At 40.3% G+C, this 26,122-nt stretch overlaps 1 protein-coding gene across 1 annotated transcript in view; it reads right to left on the bottom strand.

The window, feature by feature from the left end:
- LOC150085463 (kynureninase-like) overlaps positions 1–26,122 on the bottom strand; it is a 243,115-nt gene that overhangs the window by 105,708 nt on the left and 111,285 nt on the right. The window contains exon 6 of the mRNA XM_090374572.1: positions 23,395–23,466. Coding sequence (XP_090230698.1) covers positions 23,395–23,466 — 72 coding nt within the window. The remainder of the gene's footprint in view (positions 1–23,394; positions 23,467–26,122) is intronic.

Below are 26,122 nucleotides of genomic sequence, written 5' to 3'. Positions count from 1 at the left end.
GGGGTGAGATTGTTGGTATCTAGACAAAGCTTGAAACCATCCTGCACAATGTTCACCTTGCTGAGAGGAATGAGGCCAAACTCGAGGCATACCTCAAATGTAGGGGCACACAAATGCTACAGCGTGCCCCAACTTTTGCTGATGTGCTGAGGAACACAAAGGCAAATATGGGAACTGACCTGCCACCAAAAAGAAAGACATTACTACCAACATCACACCTAGTAGTTCCCAAGCAGGCTACAGCCAATGCACCAAAAACAAGCGAGGAGATTAAGAAGACTGTAATCGCTTCCCTTACTAATGACCCGAGAAACATTAAAATAAAATCCATCTGAAAGACCTGAAATATGGGCATCATCATAGAAATTCACTCGAAGGACGATGCTGACATGATATTAACAAATGCAATGTAATTTTCAACATCGACAAGAGCCTGGACCCCAACACCATACGAGATCAATTGTACAGGTGTAACCTCCAGCATGCACTTCCAAAAGAGGATCCAGCTAACCTGATAAAGCCAAAGTACCAAATGGGGTCTAGAAGTGATACTTCCTTCAACTGGGTTGTAGAACTGGCACCAAAAGCCTGGCACATACTGACCCACCACAATCGAGTGTACATAAATTGGGGCTCCCACCACTACAAGGAACATGTAGCTGTCCCAAAATGCTTCAGATGCTGTCGTTTTGTTCACACAACCCACACATGCACCCAGACAGAACAGACCTGCGGTCACTGTGCTGAAAAAGGCCACAGCTATGAAACCTGCCTGAACAAGGCCAACGAACCAATCTGTGCTAACTGTAAAAGTCAGAAACTACCTCATGCCCACTCACTTTGGGATAATAAATGCCCTGTCTACATCGAGGTCAAGAGCACGCACCAACAAAGGAAAAATTATGGGGACACTGCATTAAGATTCCTGTAAATAAACGTGCAGCGGGCAAAGGCCGTTGTGGGACAACTCAGACAGAAGGCAGATGAGGAAAACATCAACATTCTCTTAATACAAGAACACTACACTCACTCAAACAAAATGAGGGGATACCCCTTGTCCTAAAAAATTGTCCAGGCTCCTGGTGTAACACCCCGGATGGCGATTGCTGTGAGGAATCCTCACTTGACTGTGATGCAGATATTTCATCTCTGCTCTCCATGGGCCGCCTGCACCCACATCATCTCCTCTCTGGGTGACTCCTACGCCATTTCCCTCTACTGCAGGCTGGGAGAGGACATCCTACCTGCAGTCCAGTACCTACAACACATCTTAACAGAACTGGCGGGTGCAAAGATTGTCATCTGTGATAATATTAATTATAAATTATAAATTTATAATTAATATTATCACAGAGCGCAGAGCAGCAGTTTACATTGCTGCTCTGCGCTCTGAGACCCCAGGGTGTAGGGGTGCTACAAATGGGCAGCGATTGAAGGAGTTCCTGGGAACTCCTTCAATCGCTCTGGAAGCCATTAATAGGCTCAATCTGGATTGAGCGATCTGGAAGCCATTAATAGGCTCAACAACCAGCCGACGTTTTCCAGCTCACTTTGGGAAGCCATGATTGACGTGACTCTCTCCACCAGATTCTTTGCTAGGTTTTGGACTGTGTGGGAGGGCTGATCCACCTCAGCCTATCGAGCCATAACTTTCAATATGTACAGGTCGATCACTCAGTCTACAATGCTCAGACAGAAGCAACATAGATACACTTTGAACAAAGTTGACTGAAACCTGTTTAAAGAAACACTCATCAACAGGATACTGTGCCGACAAACCAAGAAAGTGCAAGACCAGCATCCAGACTCCCATCAGCACAAGAACACAGACATAATTACAAATGCTGCAAATACTGCAATAAAATGGAAAAATCCCATCCCTGGGGCGGTCCCTTGGTAGTCAGGGGAGCTTCAGGCCCTCAGATGCGAAGTAAACCAAAAGAGGCGTGCATTCCAATGGGCCAGGCGATCCTGCCCCCCCCCCCCCCAAAGAAATTGAATACCTCCAGCAGGAATACAGAGAAACTCAAAACGACTACAATGTGACGATCAGGCAGCATAAAAGACTATCCTGGGAGCACTTGGTATCAACGGTTGGTAACTCTGACCCCTGGGGTGTCATGTTTAAAGTAACAACAAATAAACTGACAAGAGGTGAAGTTATTTGCTCCACAATCACTCCACAAGGTCATGTGACTACCACCTGGCAGCATTCGATTTCAAACGTACTTGATCACTCTTTCAAACAGCCACCACATGACAATTCTCCTGAACAACAGCAGCTTTGCCTCGACAATAACAACTATAACTCAACACTCGTGGAAGAGCCATTCACCATTGAGGATCTCTCTATGGCCATTAGGAGACTGAGAAATAACAAGTCACCAGGCCTGGACATGCTCGAGCCTGAAATAATTAAAAAAGTTGCCGAATTCGCTCCAGAAACACTGCTAAACCTCTTCAACTATTGCCTGCTAAAGGGATGGTTCTCAAATGATTGGAAAACTGTGTCATACTCAAAAATCCAACTAAACTGCATGATCGACCTGACTCTTACAGACCTATTGCTCTCCTCTCTGTGCTGAGTAAGGTCTTTGGGCAGCTCCCTGAGTAAGGTCTTTGAGCAGCTCCTTAGATGGAGACTGAAACACCACTACAATACCGCACAGCTACCTGCATGAAATCAATTTGGATTCAGGTCGGGCATGTCTATGGTCAATGCGCTGGAGACCATTACAAGTGCTGCCAGCAACTGCACCCAGAAGTACCTCCTTGTCATCTCGATTTACTTTGCTGAGGCATTCGACACCTTATGGTGGCCAAGCATCCTCGGACGGCTGAGACGTGCTGAGCTCCCAGGAAATCTCTACAACTGCATTTCCAGCTATCTCAGTGAGAGGAGCATTGTGGTCCAGGCTCCCTTCTCCAGGGGTGAAGGGAGCCTGGATGTCATGTCCACTGAGGTTGCCCTCAGCCCACTTTTCTGGAACTCTATACTCAAAGAGCTTCTCAGTACTGACTTAGGCGATGTCCAGACCTTGGCATATGCTGATGATCTCTCCCTGATCCTGGCAGGGGACTCCAGGGCTCAACATGAAGTATCTGCTAACAGAGCTCTTACTACTCTGCAAGAGTGTGTCCGAAAAACCATGTGAGCATCTCATCCACGAAAACCCAATCCATTCTTCTAAAGGGCTGTCTTGTTCCATGGAGGCCGCCTCAAATCAAGATACATGGCACAACCATCAAGCTTGTTACCCAGCTGAAACTCCTTGGCATTATCATCAACAGAAAACTAACATTTCTCCCACACCTCAACTATCTACAGAGGAAAATAAGGAACTACACTGCACTGGTTGCCAGGGTGACCCGCCAAGATTGGTAGCTCAAAAAGTGCACTCTAGCATTGCTCTATAAAGCCATATTCATACTGGCCATCACCTATGGCTTCTGGCATATGGTTCACCAAAGCCTCCACTGTGGTAGGACAAAAAAAGCTGAATATCATTCAACGACCAATTCTCCTTATGATAACCACAGCATGCTACACCTTCAGCATGCCCACTCTACAGGTCCTCACCGGTGTACTGCCCCTGGACCTTGAGGTGGCCCACATGGGCCACCTCAAGGTCCAGGGGAAAGTCTACCACCATTGATTTTACCACGGATCCTGCTAACACCTATTCCAGTGAAAAAAGCAGACTCCTAACCTACAAACAACATACCTGGCAAGCTAAATGGTCTGAATCCACCAAAGGGGACATCATCTGCAAATTTATACCAGACATATGCATAGTATATCCAAAATCACCATCCTGGTTCTCCCCAGGCCTTCTAACCACGTACCTCCTAACAGGGCATGGTGCCTTTTGCAGCAAACTGAACCTCCTTGGACTTTTCGACAGCTCCCTTTGCGCCTGTGGTTCCCAGGAGACCTGGGACCTCTTGATGCATGACTGCCTACTATATGATGACCTTAGATCTTCTCTCATCACACAAATCCATTTCATCCCAAGAGAGCAGGAGCAACATCTCCTGGAAGACCACCATACCTATACTGCTTTTTCTAACTTTTTCTTTTGCTCAGTGCCTCTTCGCAAGGTGGAAAACCCTGCCACAACCTCAGAATCAGACTCAACCAGACAATGATATGGTCTAATCAGCCATGTGTCAAGACCAACTTGCTTCAGCATATTGCAATCCCCATAAAGACTTTCAACCTGTGCAATAATCGTGCCTTTACAATGCAGCCTTAATATAACCTTGATCTACCATGACTGCTGCTCCGGCTTCGCCCCCTACCAAGTTGACTCACCACTGAAATGACTCCACTACCTGGACAGGACTTCTCTGTCCCAGGATTGATACTACCCGGATCTGACCCTCTTGGATTGACTCTACCAAATATATCTTCGTGCAGCTCACTACTGAAATGACTTCACCACCTGGATGGGACTTGTCTGTCCAAGGATTGACACTACTCGAATTTGACTTTCTTGGACTGGACTCTACCAACTATGACTTCACGCAGCATTGCTGCAATGCCACGTGGCAATCCTGAACCCATGCTCCCTTGCACGGCCGTTTCTCCCCTTTTCCCCTGGTGGGGGGGGGGGGGGGTGAGTGGCAGTCTCCTTGTCTCCTCCTCCCCCGCCGCTCCCTCTTTCCTTCTGGTGGGGCACAGGCCTGCCTCACTGATTTTTGGGTCATCTACTCTATCGACTCTATACTTATGTCTCTCACCCCCCCCCCAGCCTTCAGTCTCCCCTCCTCCTCTAGCTTTCCAACTAGCGTTCATCCCATGTCAAAATTATCCTAGCCCTACACCCAAAATTCTTAATTCCATTCTGTATAATTTAAAACTCCTTTGGCCTGATCCAACCTCTAGTGCATCCCCCCTTTTTTAAGGTCCTAGCCACTGAAATCCCAGGAAAATGAGGTGGCAGGACCTGCCAGAGTACTTATTTAAAAATACTGGTGTACCTGGCCTGCCTCCACAGGGCTAACTGTGGGCAACATTGGGTCTTAGTAGGGGTCCAGTGGCTAAATGGCCAGAGGAACAATGGTACACAACACTACACCCAACAATATCCATACACTTTTGAATCCCTGGCCTTTACAGTGTTCTGTAACACACGACAATGTAGACTACACGGAGATGGGGGAACCCTGGTGCCATATTAGACCCTTTACACTTTTACATAAACATCATTTCTGACCAGGTACACTGTTTCATGGCAACGGTCTTCCCCTCTGGTGGTGCCGTCTTTCAGCAGGATAATGTGCCATGCCACCCCGCCCGGATTGTTCAAGACTGGTTTGCGGAACATGAGGAAGACTTCCAGGTATTGCCCTGGCCTCCGAATTCACCAGACATCAATCCCATCAAGCATCTGTGGTTTGTGTTGGAACAGCAACTCCGATCTGCGACGTCTCACCCATGGACCTTACAGGAGTTAAAGGATCTGCTGGTTATATGTTGCTACCAAATACCACAAGACACATTTGGAAATCTTGTAGCATCCATGCCTCACTGGGTACGAGCTGTTTTGGCTGCATGTGTAGGATCAACATTATATTAGATAGGTGGTCATAATATTTTGGCTCATCGGTGTATGCACTTTACATGCACAACTCCTTGGTCTTGTAATTCATTTTTCAACTCTTCTGAGAGATTTATGAGGTCCCACTCAGCTATTACACCCTTGGAGGTGTTTAGAGTAGCATGAAGGGAATAGTGATGGATAATCCTCCAAAGGATGTTAGTTTTTGGAGCCGTTGTGATTGCCATTGGGCTGAGATCTCAATGAGCAGGTCGCCAGATCTAAGACAGTGGGTTGTTTTGCATGAGTTAGAGTCTTCTAGGCTTCCGTAGCCTAGTGGTCAAGAGCGAGAGTGCAGTAGCATGCGCTCCTTGAGTAGACCGGGGTTCAAGCCCCTGACTGCTAAATACGGGCGATCTGCCAACCCGCACTGGACCAGCGTGGCAGATTATGGTCCATTTCCTTCAACATGAATTGTTGAGGAGGCTTTCATCCTGCAGTGGGTTGATAATGACTGCAGTTCACCTTTACCTTTTACCTTATCTCATGAGTAGCCATGTTAGGATCCTTGGGTCCTGTAGGGACGATCATTTTGCTCCTTTTAGCCCTGGAAAGATAACCTTTCTTTCCAGGTTTCTGGCCCCACCACATGGAAGCAGAAGCAGTGCTATCAGGATAACCAAGCAGCTGAGTTAGTTTGGTTAGTACTATTAAAGAAACAGAAAGGTGAGTTTCCTTTCTGGAACTCTGCATAGTTCTTGTAGTGCAAAAGGTTAAGCAATACAACTAAATAACGTAAAAACTGTATCTAAAACCAAAAGAAAACTATTTGCTTTGTACACACAGTATAGAGCTCACTTGCAATTGCTTAGGGCCAATTCTTGTAGTGCTCCTGGGACTAAAATGCAGAGAGAGCATTGTAATTAGAGAAGTTAGATAATTGCTTTTAATTAATTTATTTAATATACAGTAAAGTTTATTTTGATATAAATTTTTTTGACAGTAATAGTTTGTAAATTAAAATTTTTATATTATAAACATAATTTTTTAAAAGTTACTTTGTGGTATTTAGTAAATTTAACAATGGTTGTGACAATATCCACCTTGAAAATGCTTCATCAGAGGGTATCACGACTCATACAGAAATAGCCAATGGCAATTTCCGGGTGAATTGGGATTTCATAGTTTGCAGAACCTATGACATGTATTCCAAGGTCAACCTAGTGGATAATCATAGCTCACCTGGCAATTCTTTTCTTTGTCACCCTTGTACCGATCTTTCACCTGACAGATGACCCTCAAAAAATAACAATCCCACATTAACTGTTAATTACTATTAAAAATCTGAACTTTCTTTCTATCTTCCTAAATATTGACAAAAGTTTCACTGAAATTGTCTCTCGAGTAATTTTTTATGGTTTTTGCAGAGTGCTGCAAATAGTAATATCCAAATCCGTCAATCCAAATACTGAGTGCTTTTTCCATTTTCTCAATTATTAGTGCTCAGGGACAAGCTGTCATATTTGGGGAAATGAAAGATCCTGCAGCAACAGCAGTTTTAATTTTTTTGTTCCTTTTTCTTTATGGTCCAGATTGTTGCTTCATTTAAATCTAAACTTTTTTGCAACATATACCTTTCACCTTTTTTAAGACATTCCAAAATTTGTATCTTAGTTTCCTAGAGAAATAAAATTTCTTTCGAGCAATGCTTTTTACTTTTCTAGGCATAATTTAGGGCCGGAATTTAATTCACAACAAAGAAATTATTCCAATATGGTTCTTAAGAACAAAGTTCAGTAATGCGTAGCTAGAAAAATTTATAAATGATCAAATAAAAACCAAAATACCCTTACAAAAGCCTTAAAATCACGAACTGCATGCTTCGAATCAAATTTTTTGGTTTCAAACAAGCAGAATCAACAGCAGAACCTAACATGTCATTTCCCAACAAAATAAAATACGGGGATTTCCCAATGATTTTTTTTGCATAATGACTAGTGAGTCAACAGTGAGGATTCATAAAAAGAATGAAAATGTTGAAATTTTACATCCAACATAATAGCAGGGTTTCCTCCACACAAAAGCTCAAAAATACTGTGTTATGTGAGATTTGCCGCAATTCTCTAACAGTGTTATATCAAAACTACATTATATTAAAAGTGACGTGTTATGCAAGGATTGCCGCAATTCATCAATCATGATAGACCGAAATCATGCTGTAGAAGTACCGTGTTATATGGGGGTTGCCTGCATATATAAAATCTTTTAACTTTTTAAAAGTAATTGTACACACAATAAGCAGAAATATATGCACGTGTTTAAAGTTTCAAGAGCTTAAATAAACCTTTTAAACTGGAAGACAAAAGAGTTTAATAGATTCGTATTTACATTTTATGTCTAAAATATCTTGTTAAAATATTTTAGCATTAGCATTAGTAGAGGCATATGATGCAAGAAAGCAAGTTTATTCAGCATCAGCCAAAAAAAAACACCACTCCCATTTCACCCCTCCGTTTGTTCGAAATACCTGTCCAGCTGAGCCTTAAATTTGTTTAGGCTATCAACTTCAACAACAAGTGATGGAAGTCTGTTCCACCAACCAACTACCCACTGGATAAAGGCAAATTTCCGCACTTCTATCCTACATCTGTCTTTCCTCAATTTGAATTTATGCCCTCTCAGGTGATTATTCTGAGCAAGAGGAAGAATCTCATCGGCATTGAGCATGCTCAAACCATTCAAGGCCTTATACACCTCTATCAGATCATCTCGCCGGTGCTTAGTCTCCAGACTCTGTAATTTACAAAACTTAAGCCTTTCTTCATAAGAGCAAACCTTTGTTCCATTCACTAATCTTGTTGCCCTTCTCTGTACTTGTTCCAGCAGCTCTACATCCTTCTTGAAATGAGGCCTCCAGACCTGTATACATTACTCAAGGTGTGGCCTGACCATTGCCTTATACAAGGGAATAATCACCTTCCTATCCCTGCTAGAAAAATTCCTGTATATCACTGACAAGACACCACGAGCTACTCTTGCAGCTCGTCTGCACTGCCCAGAGAACTTCATATCTGCCTGCACAATTACCCCCAGGTCCTTTTCATTCTCTACCACTGTCAGTGTAGTACCGCAGAGTTGATACGTTGCTCTGGGGTTACTGTTTACAATATGTAGTACTTTACATTTGTCAATGTTAAACTTCATTTACCACCTCTCAGCCCATCTGCTCAACCTTTCCAGATCCTGTTGCAGCAGCATAGCATCAGTAGTGTCCTTAATAACCCTGCCAACCTTTGTATCGTCTGCAAACTTGGACATTAATCTTGATATACCATCATCAATATCATTTATAAATACAGAAAACAACAACGGACCCAACATTGAACCCTGAGGAACTCCACTAATAACATTAGTCCATGTTGAGCAGTGTCCATTGCATTAGCATTAGCATTAGTAGAGGCATTTGATGCAAGAAAGCAAGCTTATGCAGCATCAGCCAAAAAAAAAAAAAAAAAAAAAACCACTTCCACTTCACCCCTCTGTTCGTTCAAAATACCTGTCCAGCTGAGCCTTAAACTTATTTAGGCTATCAACCTCCACCACAAGGGATGGAAGTCTGTTCCACCAACCAACCACCCGCTGGCTAAAGGCAAATTTCCGCACGTCTATCCTACATGTGTCTTTCCTCAATTTGAATTTATGCCCTCTGAGGTGATTATTCTGAGCTAGAGGAAGAATCCCATCAGCATTGAGCATGCTTAAACCATTCAAGGCTTTATACACCTCTATCAGATCACCTCGCTGGTGCCTAGTCTCCAGACACTGTAATTTGCAAAACTTAAGCCTTTCTTCGTAAGAGCACCCCTTTGTTCCATTCACTAATCTTGTTGCCCTTCTCTGTACTCGTTCCAGCAGCTCTACATCCTTCTTGAAATGAGGCCTCCAGACCTGTATACAGTACTCTAGGTGTGGCCTGACCATCGCCTTATACAATGGAATAATCACCTCCTTATCCCTGCTGGAAAAATTCCTGTATATCATTGACAATACTCCATGAGCTACTCTTGCAGCCCGTCTGCACTGCTCAGAGAACTTCATATCTGCCTGCACAACCACCCCCAAGTCCCTTTCATTCTCTACCACTGTCAGTGTTGTACCATAGAGTTGATACGTTGCTCTGGGGTTGCTGTTTCCCACGTGTAGTACTTTACATTTGTCAATGTTAAACTTCATTTGCCACCTCTCAGCCCATCTGCTCAACCTTTCCAGATCCTGTTGCAGAAGCATAGTGTCAGTAGTGTCCTTGACAACCCTGCCAACCTTTGTATCGTCTGCAAACTTGGACATTAATCCCGATATACCATCATCAATATCATTTATAAATACAGAAAACAATAATGGACCCAACACTGAGCCCTGAGGGACTCCACTAATAACATCAGTCCACGATGAGCAGTGTCCATTGATTACCACTCTCTGTCTTCTCCCCCTCAACCACCCCTTTATCCATAGCAGCAATTTGCCTCCAATGTCACACTGCTCCAATTTGTGTAGCAGTCTTGCATGCGCAACAGTATCAAAAGCCTTTCTAAGATCCAAGTATATAATATCAAAGTTATTCCCTGCATCCAGTTCTTTTGTGACTGCATCATAGTATCCAATCAAGTTGGTCAGGCAAGACTTCCCCTTAACAAAACCATGCTGTGTCTGAGCTATAACTGAAGTCTTGTCTAAATGATCCTGCAGTGCGTCTTTAACCAGTGCCTCCATTAATTTTCCTGGAACAGAAGTCAAGCTCACAGGTCTATAATTACTTGTGTCAGCCTTTGATCCTCCTTTGTGAATTGGGGTCACATTTGCACATTTCCAGTCTATGGGCACCTCCCCTGAGTCCAAGGAAGCTCTCATAATTATGGCTAAGGGTTTGCTTACTTCCTTTGCTGCCTCCTTTAATATAACTGGATAGATCCCATCCACCCCGGGTGCCTTTCTTGTGTTTATCTTCAACAGTTTCTCCTCCACTTTACTCCCAGTTATTTCAAGATTCTGTAACTTACTGCTAGAGTTGAATACACCTCTCGCATTCCCCTCGCTGAATAACTCCTCATGTGTGAATGTCGATGCAAAATATTCATTTAGTTTGTTAGCCACCTGAGCAGGATCATCAACACTTGACCCATCAATATCAAGTGGACCAATCTGATTCATCCCTTTCCTTCTAGAGTTTACATAAGTAAAGAACTCTTTGCTGTTTTTCTTTGCATCCCTTGCCAAGGATTTCTCGTAATCTGCCTTCGCCTGCCTAACCTCCTTTGTAACTTGGTTGCATATCAACTTGTATCTATCATAGGCTTCTGTGTCATGTGTTAATTTGTAAGTATCCCATGCATTTTTCTTCTCTGCCATATGCCTCATTAGTTCATCTGACATCCATTTTGGCCTAAACCTTGAACAATATTTCTTAGTTGGTATGTAAAGCCTAGTAGCTTCCAAGATAAGTTCTTTGAATGCTTCCCATTTTGAATTTGCTGTTGGTAACATCATCAGTTGGTCCCACTGTATAGAATTTAAATACTGTCTCAGTCCATCGTAGTCGCCTTTACGGAAGCAATAACCCTTCCCTTTACCCCTAATGGTAGTTACCTCTTTGAGTAAATCCCACTTCAGCACACTGTGATCACTGCCACCTAGTGGTTCATTTATCTGCAGATTCTTAATGCATGAAGAATCACTGCTGATAATCAAATCAAGAGTATTACTCCCTCTAGTTGCCTCCCGAACATGCTGATGTAGAAAACAATCATCCAATAAATCCACAAAAGCCCTGCTAGTGTGTGAGTATCCAGCCCCCAAATTCCAGTCAATATCTGGGAAATTAAAATCTCCCATTATAAGACACTCTGATTTACTGGCCCACTCTATTTCCCTGTACAGTTCCTTATTATACTCATCAGAGTCATTAGGCCTATAGCACACTCCTACTCTCAATTTTGATCTCCCAATGTTTATGTCACACCAAACTGACTCAACACTGCACTGTCCAGCGATGTCGACTGGCTTCACTTCCTTGGTTTTTATGTGTTTCTTAACTAATAGCATAACACCTCCCCCCTTCCTATCCTGTCTATCCTTTCTATAGACGTTGTACTACCCAAATTGCAGTTCCGCATCCCTTATATCTGTGTGACACCACGTCTCTGATATCCCAACAATATCTGCCTTCGATGTTTTGAGCAATACCTCAAATTCATCAAATTTATTTACTAAACTCCTGGCATTGGTGTACACGCAAGTATACCTGCACCTGTTTCTATTCTTAGCTACCCTAACACAACCCATGTGTTTACTTGTACCACAATGGCTCCCAGCAGTCTCTGAAATACCATGCATCTTGTTTTTCAGGCTTCTGCTCATTCTAATAGAAGCAGTGCAAGAATCTCTTTCACCTCTGCCAGTGGCTACTGTCAATCTATTGGTCTTTGTCTCCCCCCAAGCTAGCAGTTTTCCGACCCACCTAACACTGCCTCGATAGCATCAGCAAATATTCTTGCACCCTTTCTATTTAAGTGTATCCCATCCCTGTAGAAGCAATCTCTCCTGTTAACAAGTACAGTCCAGGCTGAAAAAAATTCTACCCCTTGAGCCTTGCACAATCTTTCCAGGGCCGAATTGATCGACAAGGCTCTCATCATATACTCCCTCCTATCGTGTCTGGGCAGAATTGCAGACACTTTCAAATTCAACCCTAATTCTCGGCTTTTGTTCAACAGTGACCTGTACTTGTTAAGTAATTCTGCCGGTCTCCTACTCTTAATATTATTAGTGCCAATGTGTACAACTATATCACCCTTTGTGCCCTTAAAAGATTATATTCGCTCTACAACGTCATCAACCTTTGCCCCTGGCAGACATACCCTGGTCCTGTTCCACCTATCTTTTTTACAAAGCATGTTCCCCGTTTCCCTGACAATAGAGTCACCAACAACTACTAGTTCCTTCGGGACCAGCGCATTCTGCCTTAGGGGTTGTCTCTGTGTCACGCGATGCCCAAGTGCAAGCTCTGGCGTTGATGTGGGCAGCTGAGAGCTTGATGGGCCCCTCAATTTAGTTTCTTCGAGGGCATCCACCCTGTCCTTCAAGCTCTCATATAGGCCCAAAAGAACGCCGAGTTGTTGCCTGATATCGATACACTCCTTGCATCGCGCACACACAAAGACATCCCCCTTGGCAGTATCATGTTCCGTACCCGATTGCTCTGCAAACATCAAGCAAACAGTGCATTTTATAAGGCTGTGAGTCAGAGGACAACTGCCCCCCTCAGTTCTGCTCTGAGCCACAGCACTTCCATTAGCTTGAGCCTTTTGCTTTGCTGCTCTGGTCTGAGTCATGATTCTATTAATTTATTAATTAATTATGTTATGTTATTAATTATATTACGTTTGTAATCTAAGTCATTATATGTATTTATTTAAACGTACAATTTAACTGCTCACGAAGTTCAACTAACGCTATCTAGTACGGTATATAACCTACGGTATATCTAGTACGGTATCACAATGGCGGGAAAGTTAATAACGGTAGCGGTAGTTACGAACACGTGGAAACCCTTACCGATACTTTTACAAGGCCGAGTAAAGAATAAATACACCAAATTAATCAAAAAATCACAAAATAATGTTATACTACTAAATTTAAATCAAAAGTTTTAGAAAAACAATAATTTCAAATCAGTAAATAAGAAAAATCCACTTAGCGGCTTGGAACACGACCGTCACTAGTAGCCTCGTCAGCAGCTTACCACTCTCTGTCTTCTGCCACTCAACAGTATCAAAAGCCTTTATCCATAGCAGCAATTTGCCTCCAATGCCACACTGCTCCAATTTGTGCAGCAGTCTTCCATGTGCAACAGTATCAAAAGCCTTTCTAAGATCCAAATATATAATATCAAAGTTATTCCCTGCATCCAGTTCTTTTGTGACTACATCATAGTATCCAATCAAATTGGTCAGGCAAGACCTTCCCTTAACAAAACCATACTGTGTCTGAGCTATAACTGAATTCTTGTCTAGATGATCCTGCAGTGTTTCTTTAACCAGTGCCTCCATTAATTTTCCTAGAACAGATGTTAAACTAACAGGTCTATAATTACTTGTGTTAGCCTTTGATCCTCCTTTGTGAATTGGGGTTACATTTGCACATCTCCAGTCTATGGGTACCTCCCCTGAGTCCAAATTACTCTCATAATTATGGCGAGGGGTTTGCTTACTTCCTTTGCTGCCTCCTTTAATATAACTGGATAGATCCCATCCACCGCAGGTGCCTTTTTTATGGTTATCCTCAACAATTTCTCCTCCACTTTCCTCTCAGTTATTACAAAATCATCTAGCTCACTGCCAATGTTTATTTCACCTACGACATTCCCCTTCCTGAATAACTCCTCATGTGTGAATGTAGATGCAAAATATTTGTTTAGATTGTTAGCCACCTGAGCAGGATCCTCAACTGTTGAACCATCAATATCCAGTGGACCAATCTAATTCATCCCTTTCCTTCTTGAGTTTTCATAGGTAAAGAACTCTTTGTTGTTTTTCCTTGCATCCTTTGCCAAGGATTTCTCATAATCTGCCTTTGCCTGCCTAATCTCCTTTGTGACTTGGTTACAGACCAACTTATATCTATCATAGGCTTCCATGTCACCCATTAATTTGTGTGTATCCCATGCATTTTTCTTCTCTGCCATATGTCTCATTAGTTCATCTGACATCCATTTAGGCCTGAACCTTGAACAATATTTCTTAGTTGGTATGTAAAGCCTGGCAGCTTCCAAGATTAGTTCTTTGAATGCTTCCCATTTTGAATTTACTGTTGGTAACATCATCAGTTGGTCCCACTGTATAGAATTTAAATACTGGCTCAGACCATCATAGTCACCTTTACGAAAGCAAAAACCCTTCCCTTGAGTAAAAAAACCCTTACCTCCTTGAGTAAATCCCACTTCAGCACACTGTGATCACTGCCACCTAGTGGTTCCTTTATCTGCAGATTCTTAATGCATGAAGAATCACTACTGATAATCAGATCAAGAGGATTGCTCCCTCTAGTTGCCTCCTGAACATGCTGATGTAGAAAACAATCATCCAATAAATCCACAAAAGCCTCTAGTGTGTGAGTGACCAACCCACAAATTCCAGTCAATATCTGGGAAATTAAAATCCCCCATTATAAGACTCTGATTTACTGGCCCACTCTATTTCCCTGTACAGTATCTTATTATACTCATCAGAGTCATTAGACCTATAGCACACTCCTACTCTCAATTTTGATTTCCCTATGCTTATGTCACACCAAACTGTCTCGACGCTGCCCTGCCCTGTCCATCGATGTCGACTGGCTTCACTTCCTTGGATTTTATGTGTTTCTTAACTAATAGCATAACCCCTCCTCCCCTCCTATCCTGTCTATCCTTTCTATACACATTGTACTCCCCAAATTCCAGTTCTGCATTCCTTATATCTGTGTGACACCACGTCTCTGATATCCCAACAATATCTGCCTTTGATGTTTTGATGAATACCTCAAATTCATCAAATTTATTTACCAAACTCCTAGCATTGGTGTACATGCAAGTATACATGCACCTGTTCTTATTCTTAGCTGTCTCTGAAATATCCTGCATCTTGTTTTCCAGGCTGCTGCTCATTTCAATAGAAGCAGTGCAAGAATCACTTTCACCTCTGCCAGTGGCTACTGTTAATCTATTAGCCCTTGTATCCCCCCAAAACTAGCAGTTTTCCAACCCAACTAACAGAATATTTGCTGATGCTGCCTGGACAGCATCAGCAAATATTCTTGCACCCTTTCTATTTAAGTGTATCCCATCCCTGTAGAAGCAGTCTCTCCTGTTAACAAGTACAGACCAGGCTGAAAAAAATTCTACTCCTTCAGCCTTGCACAAACTTTACAGGGCCGAATTGATCAACAAGGCTCTCATCATATAATCCCTCCTATCGTGTTTGGGCAGAATTGCAGTCACTTTCAAATTCAACCCTACTTCACGGCTTTTTTTCAACAGTGACCTGTACTTGTCAAGTAATTCCGCCGGTCTCCTACTCTTAATATCATTAGTGCCAATGTGTACAACTATATCACCTTTTGTGCCCTTAAAAGATGATATCCGCTCTACAACGTCATCAACCTTTGCGCCTGGCAGACATACCCTGGTCCTGTACAGAATATATTTTTGGAGATAAGTGGTGTAAAAAACACAGCATTTTTGAAAATTTTAATTTTTTTTATTATAAAATTAGAAAATTTTTTTGAAATTTAAAAGAGAATTGGTCAACTGTCAGGTGATCTGCAACTATGTTTGCTATGACTAGGGTGCCAAGACTGCTGGGTTAAAGCATCAATATTGATAGATAATGCACCAACACATCCTTCCAATGAAATTTTATCGAGCAATAGATGCTGACAGCATAAAGCACCATTTCTTACACCCCAATACCACAGACCTCATCATGCAATTTATGTATCCAGGGTTCCCTCAGCTGTACACATTTGTATTGAAAGAAACAAAGTATGTCTGCATTTTCTGATAATTCAGATGGTGAGCAGGCCAGGAAGTGAAGTAGAATACATTAGCATTCTGATTTCTACTGTAGAATACAGTAATAGTAGAATACTTGCTACTGTATTCTACTTCACTTCCTCACAGAAAAAATCAATAATGAAGAAAACAATGAATAATGAAGAGTAGGAAAATTTGTTGCACAACAGTAGCAAAAAGGATATCAATCTGAGAAAAGTAAGGATATGACTAGAAGGAGAAGATACTAGATATCACATTGGAAGAAGGCAATATTCATTCAGCCTCTTGAAAAGAGAGTGTTACCAGGGCATTACTTAAACACACTTTACAGCACTGCATTTTCTAAATTCTTATACTTTCTTAACCATCATTAAATAAATTTTTATAAATATAAAGTTAACCTTTAATTTCATTCACATTTCCTGTGTGACAACTGCCAATCCCAAATGGGGAACAAAACAAAGTTACAACAGTACTGCATATAGAGATTATGTTAACCATGATTAACATAAACTACCTAATCATATAACATATACAACTAACAGTAGTAAGATATATTATCTAATGCCTACAAGTTCAGAGAACATTTAATAAAACATTCAAATTCAGAAATGTCTTACATTTAACAATAACTTTATTGGCAAACTCTTTGAACTCCCTACAGTTCTCATTATCATAAAATTCAAAAGTGGCAGTTTAGAACTAACTAAACTATTGTATAAATGTTCTAGTGCCAGGGACTCTCTCTTTCTTTGTCTTTTTCTGTGTTTATTCCCCTTGACTTGTGGCCGTATTACTTTTATCTTATGACAATTGCTCTAAATGAGATGATTGTCGGGCTAGGACAAAATCAAAATCCGTGCTCTTGGCTATTAAATGCTGTTCTAGCACCCAATCGCTGCAGCATTGAATTCGCATTGTGTTTAAAAGATCGAGTGAGCACAGGATGTCAACTCGATCCACCGCAATGATCCCCTCCTGGGTCTGAACTGGTTTGCACTGGTGTATTTGATTACCAGTTTGCACTGGTGTATTTGAGAGAATGAAGCATTGTGTAACACATAACAATATTTATTATCACAAAAGAAAACATGCATACAGATTTACACTCCATCTAGTGGGTTTGTGTAGAAGTTAAAATTATGTATATATATTGCTTCTAGGTTTCTGTTCATGCCAAGGGTATTGTATTGGCAAAAAGACATCTTTACAACATACTGGATTCTGGTATCACTGGGACTATTCCTTCAATAGACTTATTGTTTGGCTCTGGTTTAACAAGCTACAACATTCACAAAACATTGAATACATAGAACAGAACGGTTGTGGACAGAAGAACCTTGGGCAAAGTACGTTTGATGTGCTCATCACCTTTAAACCGTCTTACTTCCGTTCTAATGTGAACAGGTTCATCCCCTCTTGGTTCTTATCTCTCCAGCACTTTGCTGTAAGATTCTGTGTACCAACTACCATGGGAGAGATTCCCATTCTATATTATGAAATTAACAAAGATTAAATATTTAGGAAGGAAGCATTGAAATGGTATCCGTTTGTGTTGTGTTCCCGAGGTTTACTTTCATGCAAATAAAATAATGGCTTACCCATTAAATCTCTTGCTTCGGGATAGATTGTGAGAAATCTCCTTCCCTCTGGATGGACTTAGGGCGTGGTTTTTTTTCTGAGCCATTCTTCCTTTATTTCCGATACTCCTCGGCCGTTCTTGAGATTGGAGCGATAAACGACTGCAGAACCTTCCCTTCACATTGTTCGGACCCTGGACTTTCAACGGCGAGACGTTCCACTCTCCTGCCAGTCTCTCTGTTGGAAAAGCTAAAAGGTCTCTCCTTCTCTCCTTTCTTGGTGCCCTCCATCTCTTATATACTAACATTATCTTGTTCTACGTCACGGTGATAGAATCATCCAAGAATGTCCATTTCGCAGGGACACTACCACACTTTTGGTAGTCGTCCAGAGGGGACGACTGAACGTCCCCTCGCACTGTAACAATAAAGCCCCTGCTAGGACCATCGTGGGCGTGAGAGGGGATGTGTTCTGGCTTTGTTGGTGCGAGGCCAACGACCAGGAACTAGGGCAATGGGGAAAAGCATTATTGGTCCGTACACACTCACTCTCCTTTGAAAATAAGTTTCTGCTCTCTTATTGTATTAAAACATAGGTTTCGAATGAATATAGTTTTATAATCTTATCCCACATATTCCCGAGATATAATATTAACAATAAAATAGTTGATTTTGGGTAGACTGAACAGTTTTAAAGAAGCGTCGTTTTTAATAAAGTTTAAAATATCCCAAAACACTGCATTAGCTATTTATCAGTGAATAGATTCCGCCTGATTATTGAGAGATCCCGAAACTCTCGGTCTAACACTAGACTGGCTCAAATCTACATAGTTCTCACAATCAAATAATATATGCTGACTTGTTTTCTTTTGTTTGGCCACATGTACATTGATCAACATCAACAAGTCTAAGCCTATTAAGCCTTTTCTTTATTTTAACCCACATCTAGACAAAATTTTCCTTTTTGCCATATTTGTGCTCTAATTAACATCTAAATTAGCATACTCTGTTGTAAATGTGCCTATTTGTATGGATTATGACACGTAATTACGTTGTATAATTTGGACTTTTCACTAATTCAAATAACCCTTACCCCTATTAGTCCAAGTAAGTGAGAATTTACTGTATCGTGTGTGTGTGTGTGTGTGTGTGTGTGTGTGTGTGTGTGTGTGTGTGTGTGTGTGTGTGTGTGTGTGTGTGTGTGTGTGTGTGTGAGGGGATTTTTCATCCTGCTAAACAAACTGGCTTTAGAGCGTATGCAATATAACTTGGAAAAAGAACACTACTCTCTGTAATATTCTACAATCTTTACTAATTTTTGCAATATACAGATAAGCTCATGCTTCATGGTCTGAGTTTCCTTCCCATTAATCTTAATGGCCTGCAAAAAGGCTACTCTTAAATGAAGAGCGATTGCTTGCTTGCAAAGCAAAGGTGAAGATAAAGGGGAATACAGGGACTACTATTCCTCTATCCATCTTTTTTGAAGAAGAAGAAGAAGAAGAAAATGTTCCTCAAAATATTTTGAAGCAGCATACATGCATCCACATCTAGATCCAGCACTAGATCTAGATGTGGATCTAGAATCTTGAAATATCAAGATTTTACAAACTGTTTCATTTAGCTCAAAGAGTAAAAGTTGTTATTTACCTGACTGTGCTTACAAGTTTATGGGAGAATTGAATTCTACGTAATAATGTATGCATGAAATAGTGTTAGATGTAAACCATTAGAAAAAGGTTTTTTTTTTTTTTTTTTGTTCTAATGTTTTAATTAGCTTTTGGATTTAATATTCATATACCTGTCATTACAGTTGCAACCTGAAGTTTTTCTTCCACACACCACTTGGCTACTTGGTTAGATCAAATATATTGTTCACAAGCTATTTCCAAAGTGAGTATAAACCCAAGCAAAGAAGCATTTATTATCATATTTCCACACCTACATTGAAATCAATTCCATTCCTTTATTTAAAAGTCTTTACAAGTATATGTTAAAAGTTAATTTGCAGGTTGTGCAAGCTGAATAATCCAGAATAATTCATGGGGGGAAATTATAAATTTCCTCCCATGGAATAGAAACATTTGTTTCTTTGAAAGTCTACTCTCCCCCCTCCACCTGAGATCAGCTAATTTCATCCTCAACTGAAGACTTTAGAATGGTCCATGAGTGATAATTGTCCAAAAGCCACTATACTATCATGGAAGATGTGATTCTTTGCTTAAAATGACTGGCATTATTAGATTTAGCTGCATTGACTTGCTCTTCTTTACAGTCAGAAATCACGGGGAATCAAATCAGATTAGCATGAATGCCACAAAACTAGATCTACATACTAAATTCACCAAATTAAGAAAGTTTAATATCTCATGCAAAAGTTGACTTTCTTTTAAATATCCTACACACTACATAGTACATATTTTGAATGTAAACATGCATAAATATGCATTTAAAACATAGAATATCGTCAAAGTGTTACTCTTTGAATCAGATTGGTCCACTTGATATCGATGGGTCGACTGTTGATGATCCTGCTCAGATAGCAAACAAACTGAATGAGTAATTTGCATGTAGCTACATTCACACATGAGGAGTTATTAAGGTTTGAAAATGGCAGAAAGTTATCAAATTGTAACAGGATGCTTAATGATTTTGTAATAACTGAGAGCAAAATGGAGAAGAAATTGTTGAAGTTAAACATAAAAAGGGCAACTGGGGTGGATAGGATCTATCCAGTTATATTAAAGGAGGTGGCAAAGGAACTAAGCAAACCCTTAGGCATAATTATGAGAGCATCCTTGGACTCAGGGGAAGTTGCCACAGACTGGAAATGTGCAAATGTATCCCCAATTCACAAAGGGGTATCGAAGGGTGACACGAGTAATTACAGACCAGTTAGTTTAACTTTTGTTCCAGGTAACATAATTGAATCACTGGATAAAGATGCATTGCAGGATCATCTAGACAAGACTGCAGCAATAATTCAGACACTGAATGGGTTTGATAAGGGAGAGTCTTGTCTCACAAATTTGATTGGATACTATGATGTGGTTACAAAGGAACTGGATGTAAAAAATAATTTTGATATCATATACTTTGATTTCAGGAAAGCTTTTTACACTGTTGGGCATGGAAGACTACTGTACAAATTGGAGCAGAATGATATTAAGGGTAAGTTGCTATAATGGATAAAATGAGAAGACAGAGGGGGGGGGTAATCAATGGACACTGCTCTTCGTGGACTAATATTATTAGTGGAGTCGCACAGACTTTGGTGTTGGGCCCACTGTTGTTTTGTATATTTATCAATGATATATATGAAGGTATATCAAGCTTAATGTCAAAGTTTGATACAAGGAAGAGGATCTAGACAAGTTGGGCAGAGGGGCTGAGAAGTGGCAACTGAAGTTTTTAACATTGACAAATGCAAAGTGTTACATATGGGTAGAAGTAGTAACCAGAGTGAAACGTACCAACTGTGTGGTACTATACTTAGTATGGTAGAAAATGAAAAAGATCTGGGAGTAATTGTGCAGTCAAATATGAAATTTTCTGAGCAATGCAGATGGGTTGCCAGAGCAGGTCATGGGGAATTGTCAATGATATACAGGAATTTTGCTAGCAGGGAAAAGTAGGTGATTATCCCCTTGTATAAGGCAATGGTCACGCCATGCCTTAAGCACTGCGTACAGTTCTGAAGGCCTCATTTTAGGAAGGATGTAGATTTGCTTGATCGTGTACAGAAAAGATCAACAAGATTGGTGAAGGGAATGAAGGGATTCTCTTACCAAGACAGGCTTAAGTTCTGGAAATTGCAGTGGCTGGAGACTAGGCACCTGCGTGGTGATCTGATTGAGGTGTATAAGGCCTTGAATGGGTTGAGCATGCTGAATTCTGATGGGATCCTTCCGCTTGTTCAAATTATGAACCTGAGGGGGCATAAATTCAAATTGAGGAAAGACAGTTGTAGAATAGATATGTGAAAATTTGTCTTTGGCCAGTGGGTGGTTAATTGCTGGAACAAACTTCCATCTGTTGTTGGTAGTTTGAAGTTCGTTGGAAGTTGATAGCTTAAATAAATTCAAGGAGGAACTGGACAAACTTTTAGAGGGAATGGTCGTGTGAATTTTTTTTTTTTTTTAGCTGATGATCTGTAGTGGGAATGCTGTAAGAACAGTTCACTGGTTGACGATGAACTTGATATTCTCTCAGAATGGCTAAGTACAAACTTTAAACTTCTTTCATATATACTTTTAACTGACTATTACATAGAAATTTCAGCACTTGCACTATTAGAGTAATTCAAGAAAAAGAGTATTCATTTATGTCTTAAATTATTTAATGTTTTTGCTTTCATTTAGCTAACTGCTAGACATCAATCTATGAACCCACTAAAAGTGAAATTGAACAAATTAAAGAAATATAATAAAATGCTACACTCCATAAAAAGTATCCAGACACCCTGTTTACATAGTCCAACAAACTTTCCATACAAACAAGTGACTCAGAACAGTATATAAGAAAGGTGCACACAAGTTAGTCATTCTTGTCATAGCATACAAAGCCAAGCTGACTGATTTCAAGAGGATCAATATTCTTGGATGTCATATTGCTGACTTGTTATGAAGTAGAACCATAGGGGATCTTGTTATGAAGTAGAACCATAGGGATCCCTTACTTGTTATGAAGTAGAACCATAGGGGATCTTGTTATGAAGTAGAACCATAGGGGATCCCTTACTTGTTATGAAGTAGAACCATAGGGGATCCCTTACTTGTTATGAAGTAGAACCATAGGGGATCCTGTGCCTTGCGGGACAGTGGCAGTACCACCACCACTGTTGAGACCACACTAATACAATACCTGTGGAGCTCTATGTGGAGCTTCCATGAAAACCTCTGTTTTCATGGAAGGGTGATGATGCATAATCCAACCATCATCAACCACAATAAGCAGTCTTTCCTTACATGGTACAACAAATGACGTAATTTATCCATAGAGCAGTGGAAATCGATGGTATGACAAATTCCACTAAACTGTATTCCAACTAGATGGAAGACATGGATGTGAATGATGCTAGAGAACCTGCTACTGGAGGTGTATTGTGTCAACAGTGAAGTTCAGAGGAAGCAAGGTGAGTTTATGGTGTGGGTCTCTTTCCATGGTATCCATACATTCTATAATGACAGCCCATGATTCAACAGAAACTGAATCACAGACCTTTGACAATTGTGTAGGTATGAATGCTGACACCTACATTATCCATTCTGGACAATTCATGCTCCCTATGATGTGCCACTTCTTTGGCACAAACCAAAGTTAGTTTCAACAGGGTAATGCCCCAGCAGAGTTCAGGAATGGTATGTGAAAATGAATGTTGAAAAGTTGGAATGGGCAGGTGCAAGGTTCTAATTTTAACCCTACTGAATATCTATGGGATGGACTGGAATGTCAGGTGAGGTAGAGCTTAACTGATTACTGTTTTCCGGAGGAATAGATGAGCATACTCACTGCAATCCATTTTTTCTTGGCAGAAAGTCTACTTGTGAGGGAGTGATTTATAGCAGCCAAAGGGAAAACAAAATGATAATGAAATGAATGACAGTGACATCAATATGAAACTGTGTGTTCAGATACTTTTTGGAGGGTAGTAACAGATATTAAAGTTTTATAACATACTTACTCTGTCTGATGGAAATACATCACCTTCCATAAGAATTTTGAATCTTTCTTGAGATGGTTTATAAAATGATGCCTATATGACATAGAAAAATATTCATTTAGCATCTGGCTTAAAGACTAGACAAGAATCTTCTTATATGAGAAGTAATCATAAGAAGATCAAGACTAATTTTACAACACTAAATTCAGGGATGAGAGTGGACCGGAGCACCAGAACCTATCAGTTCATCACATTCATCAATAATATCATGTACATATTTTATTATTTAGTATTAGTATTATCAATGGTCACATGGTGAAAGGAAGCCTATGGCTAATGCTGCACCAGCCAAAAAAAATAAATAAATAAAATAATAAGAAGAAAATTTTAAAAAAAAAATTAATTAATAAAAGAAAAGGAAATAAATAACCTATTATTAAAGATATGCAATTAATAAACATTCTGTTTAGTAAAATTTTAAATTTTGATGAATTATTATTAATGAACTACATGTACATTTGAACTTATCAGATATTCATTCCTAATATATTAATTTGTTCTCTCTGGAGATCTTCAATCTCTGAAAACCAGCAGCTATCTGAAACAAGGATGATATAACCACAAGTGGAATGATGAACAAACAGTAAGCTTATGTAAAATTCTGTGTCCTACCAAAGAACAAAACACCAAGACATTAGAACATTTGAAAAAAGCCTATGGGGAATCTGCTACACCCAGATCCATTTGTATTTAGATGGCATAAACCGTTCAAACAAGGAAGAACCAGCACAGGACACAGCTCTATCTCAAGGCATATATCAACACCAATAACTGATGTGACTATTGGTACAGCATTCTGTTATTGGTCTTGAAGACAAATGAATTAGAAAAATGAAGAGGTCTTGGGCATTATGGGAGCACAGAAAACCTTTTTAAAGAACATTTAAGAATGACACATTGTTCATATTGGGTCTCTTGACTCCTTACTCTGAAAAAAGACAGGTTACAGTTGACATCCATGCTAATCTCAAAAGCACCTACCAACATCAGAAAAATATGTGTTTTTAAGAAGAAAAATCATAGAAGGTGAGCCCTGGATCCATCACTGTGCTCCTAAATTTAAACAATAAAGATTTCGGAGGGAGGGTAGCACATCTCCACCTCCACAAGGAGCACAAGAATCTGGAAGTCTGATGGCAAGCACACGATCATCACCTCTTTTAATATGAAAGATAATAGCTACACTGATACTGTGGAAAAACAGTGTACTGTGTCTGAACAATATTACAATAAATTCAAAAGAAACTGAATCAGTGAAACTTCCACACGGCTGCTTCATCGCAATAGTGCAAGGACATACACATGCTCAAACTGTTCAGGAAACACTACATGAATCAGCAAAAACTGTTTACCACCCTTCCTATAGTTCAGACCTTGCCCCTTATGATTTATTTCTATTTCCTAAGCTAGGATAAACTAAAGTTCACAATTTTTCAATAAACACTTGGGGCATCTAAAATAGTCTTGCAAACAACTTCTCTGAAATATTTAGAAAATAGGTGGAAGGTAGAACAAAGGGTAGTGCACTAGATGGTTATGAAAAAGGAATCCATTAATTCCTTTTCATAGCACCCCATTGAATCGTTGAATCGAGAATTACTGAAGATAAACATAGGAGCAGAAGAATCCTTTTCTGAGATATGACAGGACTCAGTTTTAGAAGGATTGAAATCAACTAAGTTATCTTTTCCGCACTTGAGAATTACCTGGAGATCAGTGTTTAAGGAATTGGTAGTGGATATTAGAGAAGTTGAAACTGTTTGAGCCGGGCAAGGTTTCTCAAACTCAAAGGTGGAATGCAATGTGCTATTATCAGCAAAACTATGGATAGGATTTCCAGTCAATGGAAGAAGATCATTAATATACAAGAGGAAAGAGTGGGGGAAAGAACTGAACCTTGAGGAACACCAGCATTAGTGGAGAAGTTAGAAGACAGAGAGCGATCTACCATCATCTGCAGTGAGCAGTCAGAATTTAGAAGACCTTTATGCCAAACACAATAAAAAGCCTTTGAAATGTCAAGAGCAACTGCTTGAGTTTCACCAAACTTCTGTATTGAATCTGTCCATAAATGGGTAACATAAGCCAGAATATATCACCAGTGGATCAAACTGATAGAATCCATACTGGCGATCATTGATCAGATGGAAGGTTTATAGATAGTTAAACAGTTAGCAGTTAATTAACTTCTCCATTACTTTAGAAAGAGTAGAAGTAAGTGCAATGGGATGATCATTGGATGGGAGGGATTTGTCACCATTTTTAGGAACTGGCTGGATATGAGCAAATTTCCAAGCAGAAGGAAAAACATCTTTGAAATAAGAAAGTGAAAAAAAGGCAACACAAAACAGGAGTAAGTTCGGGGGCACAGATTTTGAAAACCGTGTGCAAACTGAGACACTTCTGTCTGTTTATTGCCTTATAGAGGTTTTGTAGGACATTTGTCTGGCGGAGTCTCCTAAGGACACTATGCCACCAGAGTGAATCAAATGCACTAGCATTTGATCACTACAAAATTTTGAAGGCAACATATGCTGATGAATTGGTCATATTGGTTTTTGGAGATTCTCATAGGGAACTAGAAGAATGTGCAAATGAAATCTTGGGAGACCTTGTTGGTTTGTGTAGAGTGTATAAACTACAGATTTCTATTGACAAAACTAAGCAAATGCTTTTGAAAGGTTATTTG

The sequence above is a fragment of the Mastigoproctus giganteus genome, chromosome 5 (assembly GCF_048544385.1).
Source record: "Mastigoproctus giganteus isolate SK-2022 chromosome 5, ASM4854438v1, whole genome shotgun sequence".
Classification (NCBI taxonomy): domain Eukaryota; kingdom Metazoa; phylum Arthropoda; class Arachnida; order Uropygi; family Thelyphonidae; genus Mastigoproctus; species Mastigoproctus giganteus.
This window is presented reverse-complemented; position numbering and strand designations above follow the sequence as displayed.